This window comes from Prenolepis imparis, unplaced genomic scaffold (genome assembly GCF_030444845.1).
Source record: "Prenolepis imparis isolate NDT839.2.m4 unplaced genomic scaffold, iyPreImpa1.0 SCAF_10, whole genome shotgun sequence".
Lineage (NCBI taxonomy): Eukaryota > Metazoa > Arthropoda > Insecta > Hymenoptera > Formicidae > Prenolepis > Prenolepis imparis.
In genome coordinates this window covers 14,741,648-14,756,042 of record NW_028141168.1, presented here as the reverse complement: position 1 = coordinate 14,756,042, position 14,395 = coordinate 14,741,648, and the positions used below count along the sequence as shown (strand labels likewise).

General features: G+C 34.0%; 1 protein-coding gene across 1 annotated transcript; it reads right to left on the bottom strand.

The window, feature by feature from the left end:
- Window positions 1–1,076: 1,076 nt before the first annotated feature.
- Window positions 1,077–6,433, bottom strand: LOC145941377 (uncharacterized). The gene is made up of 4 exons (XM_083047502.1): window positions 6,311–6,433; window positions 3,014–3,418; window positions 2,467–2,716; window positions 1,077–1,844 (listed from the first exon to the last, which is right to left on the bottom strand). Exons 1-4 carry the CDS (start codon window positions 6,320–6,322, stop codon window positions 1,678–1,680), a joined length of 834 nt encoding a protein of 277 aa, XP_082903628.1. The 5' UTR covers window positions 6,323–6,433; the 3' UTR covers window positions 1,077–1,677.
- Window positions 6,434–14,395: the final 7,962 nt, after the last annotated feature.

Below are 14,395 nucleotides of genomic sequence, written 5' to 3'. Positions count from 1 at the left end.
CGATCGAGAACCTCATAAAAATATATTTCAGGTTATCCTCTGTTCGAAGGACATGGAAGATGCAATTAATTATCCGCGATTGTACCCAGGTATGTGCATACAAAACGACGAATTGTTTTGTAATTAGCTATGTCGATCATATCTTGGAATATAGGTTATGTAGGCTATAGGTAGTAAAATTTTTCAAGGATATTGATGACTTAAAAATTATAATTGTAATACGAAGAATATATTTAATTATTTTTACTGATTTTGTACTTGACGAATCATATTCTATTTTTCGAGGTATTATGTTTCAAGAATTATTTATTATTAAAATTATCTTATTTCTAATAACATTCTCGCAAAAATTGTAACTACATGAAATATATTGCAGTAAAAGCAGCTAATTCTTTCGCAGAAGTTAACTTGAAAAATTTTGCTTTCAATAAATATCTCAAATTAAGAGGCAGTTGATAAAAAGAAATATAATAACAGCAAAAATATAAATTATCCATGAAATATCCCAGGTAGCAAAATAAGTCATTTTGACGTCATTTAACATCAAATTACATCAAAATGACGTCAAAGTGACTAATTTTGCTACCTGGGATATTAGTATAAATGTAAAAATCGTGAAATTAATTACACATTGCAAATTAAAATATTCTGCTATTATTATTTTTGTTCAAGTCTATATAAATCATTATCTTTCTTACATTATAATAAGAAATTCAATAGAAATTAAATTGATTAAAACAAAGTAAAACGCATCTACAGACTTTTCTTGATATTTGAAGAGATAAATAAATCGAAGATTGGATGAAATAATAAATTATTAATTGAAGATTGGGAATAATAATAAATTGAGGATAGAATCACGTGCAAAATTAGGTAGAAAGGATACTTGATGAGAATCACGAGGCTGTGCACACGCAGTGATCGCAAAATCAGGAATCATTCCCTGGATGAGAAGACAAAAGGCCTTCTCTTCGTGGACGAGATCCTGAAATTGCCACATGTGTGTTTGCGACCTTCGCGACTTAGTTTGATTTTGTTCTACACGAAAATCGAAATTGCTCGCTCTCAAAATAATATTCGTGCTTAGTTTGTAATTTATTTTAGTAATTGTTAAATACAATACATTTATATAGCGTAATTGACTCGATCACCGAATCTCCCGTCCCACTCCGCGTTCATTTTAGGCGTTCACGCGCTCGTACAAGTACTTTTCATTCATGTTTCACTACAAAGCTCGTTAATGTATAAATATACGTACATAACATAAGAGTTTGATAATCGCTTAACAGAAAGTACAGAAGCGTATGTTTTACAGTACACAGTTATCGTGTGTACCAAAAAAAATATGTATATATATCGTATATAATATATATATATAAATACATACACACACTCATGCATGCGTATGAAGTTATACCCTAATTAGTCGTCGTGTAATCGTTAAATGCGGGTGAAAGTGATCTGTGAATGCGCAAGTGACTGGGTGGAGAAGATATATATGTGTGTGTGTGTATGTGTGTATGTGTGTCTGCATGTTGTCGTATGTTATATTATTGGGTGCGGATTATCGTACTCAGAATAAAAAGCCGAGGGAGGTCCGTGACGGTTGTCTCCGTAAATGCGCGCGTCATACATGTCGTATTTTGGTAAGGTAGCCCGTGTTGTTTTGCGACAAGGTTATTTGCGATAATTACGAGGCGGCAAATATTGATTGCTGCCACTGTGATCGCCGCCGATGAAACCGCCGCCTCCTGGTCCGCCGAAACCGCCGCCGCCGCCGCCGCCGCCTCCGGGTCCACCGAAGCCACCGCTGCCTCCGGGTCCGCCGAAGCCACCGGTTCTAGCTGTTAAGAAATAGATATAAAATAGATTCAAAAAGTTGCAATGAGAATCTCTTTTATATATAAATATACACAGAGAGAATTTTCTCTTAGAATTTTTACCCGGAAAATCATGGTAATCGTGGGACAATATGGTATGGAAAGAATTTTACGACAATTTCTCTGATTAATATTTATCACAATAAAAATAATAATATCTATTACAATAAAAATTAAAATATGTTTGATTAATTTTACTATGCAGTTTAGAAATTATCATAAAATTCTTTCTATATTGTGTTCCATATAATAATAAAATAATTTAATAAAATATAAAAATATAATAAAAATAATTGTTATATATAAAAATATTTAAAAAATATCTACGGTGAAAAATCGAACATTTTTCTTAGGTAAAGGATTTAAAAAAAAATAGATATTTTAAGATTTTATACAATTATTCATGAATTTCACGTGCATACAGTAAATTCTTTTGTGCTTGACATATTATTTTTTATATTCCAAAAGTAATTATTAATATAATTTCGGACGATATAATTTTGTGCGCGATATTTTAGCAGTGATTTGTATTAAAAATATTTCGATAATTATTTTATTAAAAATATTGTATTGAAAATATACCGACCTTGATAAGGTCCGCCGCCATAGCCGCCTCCTTGATATCCGCGAGAAGATTGAGCCTGTCCTTCGTATTGAACTTCCGCGTTATATCCGTTTACATCGTCAGCTGTATACCGAACGATCTGCGTCCTCGAGTCCGGCAACAGGACTCTGTATTCTCCTTGAACGACGTTACCATCGCTACTTTCGCGTTGAGAATAATCATTGCCGCTCGGTGGATCTACGACTTCGTATTGGAAACTGTACGGCTTCGGCTACATAAAAAAAAACACGTGACAATGCGTAATAGACTAGCTGTCATCGCCTAGAAGGATGATGAGAAACACAAGTAATATAAGCGCGCGAAAGCAAATGGAGCAAAATATATATTGTTCTCTCTATTTTTCTAAATTTTAAACACGCGCGAATAAATAAGTCTTGAAACATGAATGATGATGTTCTTTTCTTCTAAAAGTAACAATAACTTTTTCGGAAAAGACGGAAAGAAAGAGAAAGAGAAAAATTAGTTTAACTCTCAAGCTTTCAAAAAATAATTTTACAAATAATTTTACCCTCTCACTATCACGTCCACCGTAACCATATCCTCCTTGGTATCCTCCAGCACCACGATCTGGGTATCCGCCGCTGCCACTTTCGCCGAACTGCGGGTGTCTGGAGGAATAAGACGACGGCTGTCCACCGAAACCACTCGGCTGTTTGCCGAAAGCATCGCCGCCACTTCCGGGTGGACCATAAGCCTGGCTAAGTCTAGTAGCTCCTGCTGCCGCTGTCCTGCTGACACCTCCGCCAAAACCGGCGTCACCTGCGTATCCTCCTCCACCGCCGCCTCCGCCGAATCCGCCACCACCCGGTCGACTATATTGATATCCTCCGGCACCTGCACCACCTCCCGGCAGGAGACCCGCCAGGACGTCCGTGCTGATGCACGACAGCACCAGGACGACCAGCTTGGCCAACTGCAATCAGAGGGACAGATGAACGGCGAATTACCAGTCCAGCTTAATAAAGGTAAATAATGAATTATAATCAAGCATATCGTCAGATTAATCTGGATATGTTTGTATATGCACTTTTACGATGCGATATTCGAAAATACATATCTATTGATTTATAAAAGCGAATCGATTAAATCAATAATGAAGTATTTTTTCGATGACGAATCCGAAAAAGATGATTATAAAATCAGAAAAGTAAAGTATGTATTTCCTATTGTTATTTACTTAATATAATAAATTCCAGATCGAAATCGAAAGTCAAATGTGACGCATCTTCTATTTTTTAATGATACAATTAATAATATTTATTTTTATATAATATTTTTATAATATTTTGATATATTATATTAATATAATAATATATTAATATATTATAATATATTATTATATTAATATAATATATCAATATATTATAAAAATATTATATAAAAATAAATATTATTAATTGTATCATTAAAAAATAGAAGATGCGTCACATTTGACTTTCGATTTCGATCTGGAATTTTTTATTTTTGAGAAGAATGTGTGAATCATCTTGACCGGATCGTCACGAAAGAAAGACGTCTGACACGCGAGAAATGACGGGGACGTCGCGGTGTCCGCTGTGATAATCGTGTGCTACTGAGGGAAAGTGGGGCACAATCGGACATCTCGCCGATCTTAAGTGTATATAGTTATATGTATGTTCGTCGTCGCTCATACAGGGAAGAGATCATTCAGTCGCCTATCTACACGGAATCTCTCCGATTCCGATTACGTTATTATAATATTTCTTTCGCGATAGAAATATCAAGTATTTCATCACATATTATTACCGTTTACACGAACGTGTTAAGAAACTAACTGGCTCTTTCGAACAGAACGCGCGCGTGTCGTGAAAGACATAAGATCGTAAAGACTTCTAAAGAGGCGTTTTACTCTTTTCAAACGTCTCTTAAGAACCTCGTTTGAATGCGTTGTTTGGATCGATTCTCAAAGCGATCGTCTCTCAATATACGCGTCAATTTTTTCACCCGATTATCAGACTTTTTATAACGTCCGCTTTTACCGCAATGTTTTTATTGCGGTATACGAGAAAAGAGATCGCATATATTTATATATGATCGGAATAAATTGCAACATTTGTCACAAACGTCGCACCTTTCACGATTGCGACGCGTTTGTCACCGATTCGGTATTCATCGCTGACACAATGGAAGATAATTGCAAATACTGTTGCATATGCAAGTTAGTATACAGTGCAAGCGTTATAGAGGACTTTAGATTAGCGATCACTGTTGCAATTTATTCTCATTACGACTTACTTCCATCTTCCCCCATTAAGCAAACTTAAAAGCTATATCTCTCTGTGCAAGATAATTATAATTACTTGCTTGTTCACTTTATGATGATATAATCTATTTGCAAAAAAATATAATTTAGAATAATCTATGGGTGCTTTCCTATTAGCGACACAAGTTGACACAAGCTGACACAAGTATCATTCTATCTTTTATTATTCCTGAATGTTGAAAAAAGACAGAATAACGCTTGTGTCGACTTGTGTCAATTTGTGTCACTAATTGGAAAGCACCCTATAGTTGTCAAGTACTCTTTTTTCTAAATGATTGATTGCGTGTACAAGGCGTCCCTGATCGATCGTATTTTTGTTTACATTACGTACCTATTATAAAAGTACACAGAGAGAATTTTCTCTTAGAATTTACCTTGAAATTCATGGTAATCGTGGGACAATATGGTATGGAAAGAATTTTATGAGAATTTTTCTGATTAATATTTATCACAATAAAAATAATATCTATCACAATAAAATATAAAATATGTTTGATTTATTTTACCATGTAGTTTAGGAAAATTCATCAAACATGTTTTATATTTTATTGTGATAGATATTATTATTTTTGTCGTGATAAATATTAATCAGAGAAATTCTCATAAAATTCTTTCCATCCATATCATATTGTCCCACGATTACCATGATTTTCAGGATAAATTCTAAGAGAAAATTCTTTCAGTGTAGAAAAATTGTAATTATTAAATCATTTTATGACACATTAAAATTTATCAACGAATAATTTTCCGGCTAATACGATATATTCGTAAAGTGGGGGTGGGAGGTAAAATTAAAATTCAATTAAGAGAGACGCGTTATAAATATAAAACATCCCGATCGCGCATCTTTTGGTTCTTTTCAGAAAGAATTTAACAAAGAAAATATTCATTTTTTCATTTTTCTAAAATTTTAAGTAACATATAAAGATTGGAAGAAAAAATATGAAAGAAAAATAAAATAATATAATAGTTACAAAAAATAATATAAAAAAATTAATAAAATTTTAATAAATAAATTCAAATAAAAATTACTGACGAACACAAGCAGCACAAGATTTCAGAACTCATTTTGTTAGCAATATTTGAAATTATCGGATTAATTTGCTATACGTGTTGCAAAAAGGCTACACAGAGAGAATTTTCTCTTAGAATTTACCCTGAAAATCATGGTAATCGTGGGACAATATGGTACGAAAAGAATTTTATGAGAATTTCTCTGATTAATATTTATCACGATAAAATATAAAATATATTTGATTAATTTTACTATGCAGTTTAGTAAAATTAATCAAACATGTTTTATATTTTATTGTGATAGATATTATTATTTTTATTGTGATAAATATTAATCAGAGAAATTCTCGTAAAATTCTTTCCATACCATATTGTCCCACGATTACCATGATTTTCAGGATAAATTCTAAGAGAAAATTCTCTCAGTGTACATTTTTGTACACTGAGGGTTACTAAAGGGTTAAAGACGATCCGACGTCGTGTTATGATTACTATCTGATGGCCTACCTGGCTATTCATATTGCTGTAGGACCGAAGACGCGAAGCGAACTGAGAAGATGATCCTCTGGGGAGTTTATATACCGCTCAGACCCTTTGTTACAGTTTATCTTTCGTGCTGCATATATATCCATGTATTAACTGGCGTGTATTAGAATGACCGGTCGCTCTGTGGGAGGGTGTGGGAGGTGGAGAGGTGCGCATCTTCCCTTCACTCCGTATGATGCATTGTGGGAAGAGATAGCCCGTTGATGACTGAAATGGCTTTAAAATTTTAATTGGAGCTACGCACGTGACTTCGGTTTCTCGATCTATGGCATCTATGGCACGAGAGAGAACGCTTATGTCCGGGAGCATCGCGTACAAATCAATCGCCGATGTGCCAAGGTAAACAAAATAATAAATAATGAAAAAAGTCCGAGCAAATTTCATCGCCTTCGCGCGCGCGAATGTTAAATAAAACTAACGAAATACGGTGCTTCAAAAAATTGCCATTCCAGGTAATTCTATAGAGTAAATTAATGTTTAATTTCCTTAAAAAAGGTTCAAATAATATATTTATTTGCATTCGCTAAAAAGCTTAAAATATTTGTTTAAAAGATATTTGATATTTGACGTTTGGAAGAAGATTTTAATTATAATGAACATTGTAAAAATTTTGTCTGTAATTGAAATATATTTCCATATAATCTGAAAAAAGAATATATTACTAATATTACTTCAATATTGGAATATATATATATCACACAACAATTGACTGAAACAGATCAGTTGGGCGTGGAAAAAGTGACAGGCTAGTGAAAGGTTTGACAGGGCTTAAATTTGCAATTATGATTACTTGAGCGTTTTATTATGCGCGTACAGAATAAAGATTTCGCAATAGATATTACTTTATATATCAGGAGATATATATAGCAGAGAAAATTGATAACCTATCCGTAGTTAATGCTACTCAATTCTGCGCGAAATTGAGGTCAAAAAATTTGACATCCTTACATTTCCATATAGTAATTGTTTTGTGCGACGATCGCTAAACGTAGCTTTGCTACGCAAAACTAGATGTATATGTGTCAATTTAAATAAAAGACAGTGTTTACCTCCGTAAACACTTTTCGGAAAACACTATATATTCGAATCGACGAAATCGCGAGAGAGATAATTAATTTTTTTGCTGTCAGAAGGGGTTATAGACTAAAAAAAAAAAACATTTTCTCGCCAACGTGATGCGAACGTGATGCTACCTCGAAACTATCGCGAATTATCGTCGGATGATTAGGTAATATCAGCCTCCGTCGACGCGGACTTATTTTCATATCGTGCTGTGTAATAAAAAAAAAAAAAAATCCACGAGGCACGTGGCGGCGAGAGCGAATTTGCACGCGTAAGAATGCGATTGCACACGGTTTGCTCTAGGAAAATTCATCCTGATGCACCTCTTTCGACGCGCCCCGAATCCCCTTCGTTCCACATTTCCCCGCGAGTTCTGGGGGATCTCTACCTAGGATCTGCTAAGGAGATCCCCCTACTTTCGCCCTGTCGGCCGATCCCGAAGAGACGGCCTTCGAAATACGCGCGGGTCGCGCTTTCGAACTGCCTGATGATGATCGGATGAGAGCGAAAAGATAAAAAAAGAAAGAAAGAAAAACTGTGCGCACACGGAGGCAAACGCTGATCTCATCCCCGGGCCCGAAGTGTATCGAACCAATTACCGGGTTGTTGCCGCGAATGAAAGGTGGACGAATGAAGAAATAGGCCTGGCCGGACGAGATGAGATGTGCGCGCGCGCGAAGTGGTTGGAGATGAAGTAGTGGGATTATAAATCCGAGATCCATCCGGTGCGGAGATCCACCGTCCTCGCCGTTTAAGCATCTCTTCGATAGGGCAGACGATATCGGAGCGACGCGCATAAATCTCTCGACAGCGACGTCTTATGTAAACGTTTAACAAATTTACGAGTAATCCGACGTCACCCGAGTGACGTCTCGATACGCTCATTTTCGCGACCATCGTTCTGCGATATTCCCGCATGTGTCTTTCGATCAGATCCGGTGGTATCGTCGATGTAAATTTGGCAAGATCGATTTTTTGGAAAAATCTTTTTTTTTTTTCTAAATTAATAGCTGTCATCGTTTAATCATAGTACATACACAGTACTTTAAAGATCTACACGGAGAGAATTTTCTCTTAGAATTTACCCTGAAAATCATGGCAATCGTGGGACAATATGGTATATGGAAAGAATTTTATGAGAATTTCTCTGATTCATATTTATCACAATAAAAATATTAATATCTATCACAATAAAATATAAAACATGTTTGATTAATTTTACTAAACTGCATAGCATATTATTATTTTTATTGTGATAAATATTAATCAGAGAAATTCTCATAAAATTCTTTCCATACTATACATATTATCTCACGATTACCACGATTTTCAGGATAAATTCTAAGAGAAAATTCTCTCTGTGTAGAAATGATGTAATGTCAAATTAAATTTTTACAAGTACAAAAGAAGAGAAAGTTTGAAGATTATAAGATATTTTTTTTATCGAAGCTCTCTCGGGGAAGATATTCAAAATGCACAATAGACACGTAACGAATCCTCAGATATTTAAATATCATAAAATTAAACGTGAGTATTCATCTGCGATTGTCTAAAAATGCGCAAATGCATTATATGCAAAAATGGACTATATCGAAAATTGACGAGATCATCTGGGGATCAGAGACTTTATTTCCATTCTTGCGCCAAATTACCTTATCGATATTTTACGGACAATAAACGTTCGATATTCATCATCGAAATAACTATATGGCGATGTCATCGTTTATACGATATCATTCAATATCATTTCGACATTTTGCGCGTTGAGTAATCGTTATACTAGGAGACAAGCTAGGAAACATTTCTCAGCGAGGTGTATTGACTCAGTCAGCCTCTTTTATAGAGAGAGCCTGGTTCAGGGTCTACAATGACCTATCTCATTCTCGGCGCTTCATTTGTCAGACACATCGGGTCGTCGCCGTTTGCCGGTTTACGTTATGTCGAATCGACGGTGGTGCAAGCCTGCCGCATTTGTGAAATCAGCCGTGACGTGCAACAACTATACGGTCCATCATCATCGCGCGCGGCGAAGTAAAATTTGCCCCGATACAGAAGGGACAAAAATGTACGCGAGATATTATACCCATCCCCAGGTGGTTGCGTGTGGTAGACGGATACGGGGCGTCACGGGGAATAAATATTACAGGTATACATCGCGCAACGCGCAATTTTATGCGCTGCCGGCAAACAAATCGATGTATATCACGCGCGAAGCCGCGCACACGCGCCGCCTCACGATTCTCCTTTTCGATGCCGATTTCCTTATATGCGCCCGGTATGCCGCGATTGGCCACGCTGTTACGAGAACTGTGCTCCGGGAGATACATCATATCGCGCGAGCGTTATATGTACGTCTCGACGATCGCGAAACGACTCCGCTCGTCGATCATATATACGCAGGGCGCACGCGAGAGATCATCAGGCGTGCCTTCCCAGTCGCGTGTAAACACACGCGTGTGCGAAATCAATAAACACTCCGCCATGTGTGTAATATAATAATATATTGCTTTATTAAATTAACATCGGCCGTATCGATCCGTTCGATAATTATATATGTATAGTCTCTCTATTTGGGAAAAAAGATACGCAGGCTGTTTTCTCAACCAATTGATTCTTTCATCTGGATAATTTCGATTAATCGGTGAAAGCTGTCGATTATACGATATGAAAGTTTTTAATTTATATTATATAAAAATATATTATATATTATATTATATATTTTAATATATAATAAATATACACAGAGATTTACCCTGAAAATCCTGGTAATCGTGGGACAATATGGTATATGGAAAGAATTTTATGAGAATTTCTTTGATTAATATTTATCACAATAAAAACAATAATATCTATATTACAATAAAATATAAAATATGTTTGATCAATTTTACCATGCAGTTTAGTAAAATTAATCAAACATGTTTTATATTTTATTGTGATAGATATTATTATTTTATAATATTATTTTTTGTAATAAATATTAATCAGAGAAATTCTCATAAAATTCTTTCCATACCATATTGTCCCACGATTACCATGATTTTCAAAATAAATTCTAAGAGAAAATTCTCTCAGTGTATAGTCTCTCTATTGGAAAAAAGATACGCAGGCTGTTTTCTCAACCAATTGATTCTTTCATCTGGATGATTTCGATTAATCGGTGAAAGCCATCGATTATACGATATGAAAGTTTTTAATTTATATTATATAAAAATATATTATATATTATATTATATATTTTAATATATAATAAATATACACAGAGAATTTACCCTGAAAATCCTGGTAATCGTGGGACAATATGGTATATGGAAAGAATTTTATGAGAATTTCTTTGATTAATATTTATCACAATAAAAACAATAATATCTATATTACAATAAAATATAAAATATGTTTGATCAATTTTACCATGCAGTTTAGTAAAATTAATCAAACATGTTTTATATTTTATTGTGATAGATATTATTATTTTATAATATTATTTTTTGTAATAAATATTAATCAGAGAAATTCTCATAAAATTCTTTCCATACCATATTGTCCCACGATTACCATGATTTTCAAAATAAATTCTAAGAGAAAATTCTCTCAGTGTATAGTCTCTCTATTGGAAAAAAGATACGCAGGCTGTTTTCTCAACCAATTGATTCTTTCATCTGGATGATTTCGATTAATCGGTGAAAGCCATCGATTATACGATATGAAAGTTTTTAATTTATATTATATAAAAATATATTATATATTATATTATATATTTTAATATATAATAAATATACACAGAGAATTTACCCTGAAAATCCTGGTAATCGTGGGACAATATGGTATATGGAAAGAATTTTATGAGAATTTCTTTGATTAATATTTATCACAATAAAAACAATAATATCTATATTACAATAAAATATAAAATATGTTTGATCAATTTTACCATGCAGTTTAGTAAAATTAATCAAACATGTTTTATATTTTATTGTGATAGATATTATTATTTTATAATATTATTTTTTGTAATAAATATTAATCAGAGAAATTCTCATAAAATTCTTTCCATACCATATTGTCCCACGATTACCATGATTTTCAAAGTAAATTCTAAGAGAAAATTCTCTCAGTGTATATAGTCTCTCTATTGGAAAAAAGATACGCAGGCTGTTTTCTCAACCAATTGATTCTTTCATCTGGATGATTTCGATTAATCGGTGAAAGCCATCGATTATACGATATGAAAGTTTTTAATTTATATTATATAAAAATATATTATATATTATATTATATATTTTAATATATAATAAATATATATTATATATTATATATTTTAATATATAATAAACATATAAATATATTATATATTATACAAATAATATATAATATATTATAATATGAGTAGCTTGGTCTTTCTCTTATTCCATTAGATTCTTGTGTGCATTGAAGATAAAATATCCTTGAAGATAACTGTGAATAATAAGATCACTATTATTCACTCTCTAGACCAGAGTTTTCGCATAGATCGTGCAATATGGTTTGCACAATATTTCGCGCGTAATGGCGATCGAGAACGTTACGTGTACTTTCGCGATTAATTGCTCTCGATGTCTTTGCTCTGCTTTAATGCAGAGACACACTTCTCTAGCCCGACAACGTAACATCTTCGGTTCCACCAAGCATCAGTTCGTCGTAGCATCGTCAATTTTGTATAGCGTTTTTTAAATGCAATATTTATGATATTTATTACGTGCGTATTCAGCTATAAAAATTAATTGAAGAATTGAATATAAAAAATGACACATTTGAACGCCAACATATCTTCGATGTCGGAGAAACGAAATATCATCTACTATTAAAATCGAGTACATACCTACATATTTATTTGCCAAGAATTTGTCTTAATTGAGATTATTATTTTCGTCTTTCCGACGAAAGCAAGTATATATTTTTGTTAATTTCTCTTCTTTTGTTTGAACAATATTAGCACTTATAGAAAGAGAACGCTAACGTTAAGATATCATTACGTTTTTTTTTAATGACGTATAGTCATTCGAAATGTACGAGGAAGATGATTTCAATGAACACGCTACCCTATGCGTTGCGGTATAAAATCTAATGGAAGATGATTAACGAAAATTATTACTATCATTAACATCGTACTTATAAAAATTTTACGGTACGCACATTTTCTAAAGTGCACTCATACTTTACATGCAATGCTGCAATTATCATCTTTTATCAACATTACATATTAGTGATTGTCAAAATAGTTTTGTACTATTGTACATTTTACTTAAATTTTTTTATATAATTCTTTCTATATGAGAACTCTTATAAAGGATTTTATACAAAGTACTTAAAAGATGATTAATTAATCGCAAAAGTAAACTTTTCTCAACACATTTTGTCATTAAAATAATTAAATTGACACATTTTTAGTCAATCTGTATAATTTTAATCAATCTGAATTTCTATAATATTTTAATCAAGAATAGAGAAATTTCTTTCGAAAGGAGAGCTCAATATTTTTTATCATTTAAAAGTCTGTTGTTTGCTTTCGTACTTGAAATGAGATATAATTCTTTTGAAGAGTTATCAAAAATCGCTTTTATGTTACTGCGATGTTTATCTATATTTTATATGAATATATTATAGATATATATTTACATGACGTGCTTGCGTGCATGTTTGGCCAATCTTCGCCAAAGTGTACATACCACGAAGTTCGAGCACCTTTTTCGATGGCCTCGTAATTACGATGGTGATACTTTTATGGCAGATCGGATCGTTTCGCGGCTGTATTACCATAAAACAAATAGACGTGCGGCCGGCAGTAATTTCGTCGAAATTACTAATCTCATTGGCGTGATAGGCCGAGTATTCGTGGAAAGGAGACACGCCGTTACCTTTTACCTCACGCTTTTACAATATTATTTCGTGCTTTCCTATACGTTATGCAAGATTTATTGTACGAGAAGGAGAGAATCTCGATATTATATATTGCCTTTTAAGGGCCCGAATTAATAATTGAATATATATATATAATTATATAATCGAGATGCTGATTCGGAAATTACTTGAATTTTTTCGAAAGCTTCTCAGCATTACATCATGGTAGAAATATATTTTTAAAAATCCGAATTAATTTCGTTTTTTTATCGCGGGAAAAACATCAATTTTTTCTTTTTGGGGGGAAATGATGCTAGAGACAAAGCTTAAATTCGGCACGCGCCGTAAAGTTAATCCCGACACATCGATCACCACATTAATCAGCTGTTTCGCAAACACTGTCAGATTCCGGCATATGCGTGGGCCATCTCTCCATTCATCACGCTCATCTCTACCTCGCAGCCTACTTGTGCGCTTCGTTAACGACTTTACGCATATACAGGCGCGCACTTGAGTAGAGAGCAAAGAGTTTCTTTAATCTCGTCAAAATCTAAAACACCGTCCGAGACACAAGTTTTACGCAAACGTGATTTTCCGCGTTCCGCTAGCATAATATATGTATATATATATATATATATATACATATATTCCCTGTCGTCTAAATGTATTATTTATAGAGAGACGTTCGTGGTTACATATAATAGAAGAGATTTATATTTGATTCTTTGCGAATCGCAAAGAGCTGAAAGCATCAGTTTCGCAATTTTTCGATCGAACGGCGCGATGCAACGCGATCGGGGGGAGAGGGGGGAATGCTTAATTAATCTCAGCATAATTGCCACTAATTATTACGCTCGCTTTATGTCGAGCGCGGCATCGACAGATAGAATCGCAGAGTAGGTGGCCGCCATAACTCGTGCGAGTGAAGGCTTGGATGCGCGGTTTGCTCTGTAATCGGGGATAAATGGTGTTACGCAATATTTCATGCGATGCGGAAGGCTCCTCGTATGCTACACGTGCACCAGCAAAATACATGTATATGTATGCGCTGCTATGGCTATTCTTCTTGCCACTTGAGCGCAAAATCCCCGAGATCTAGCTCCCAGC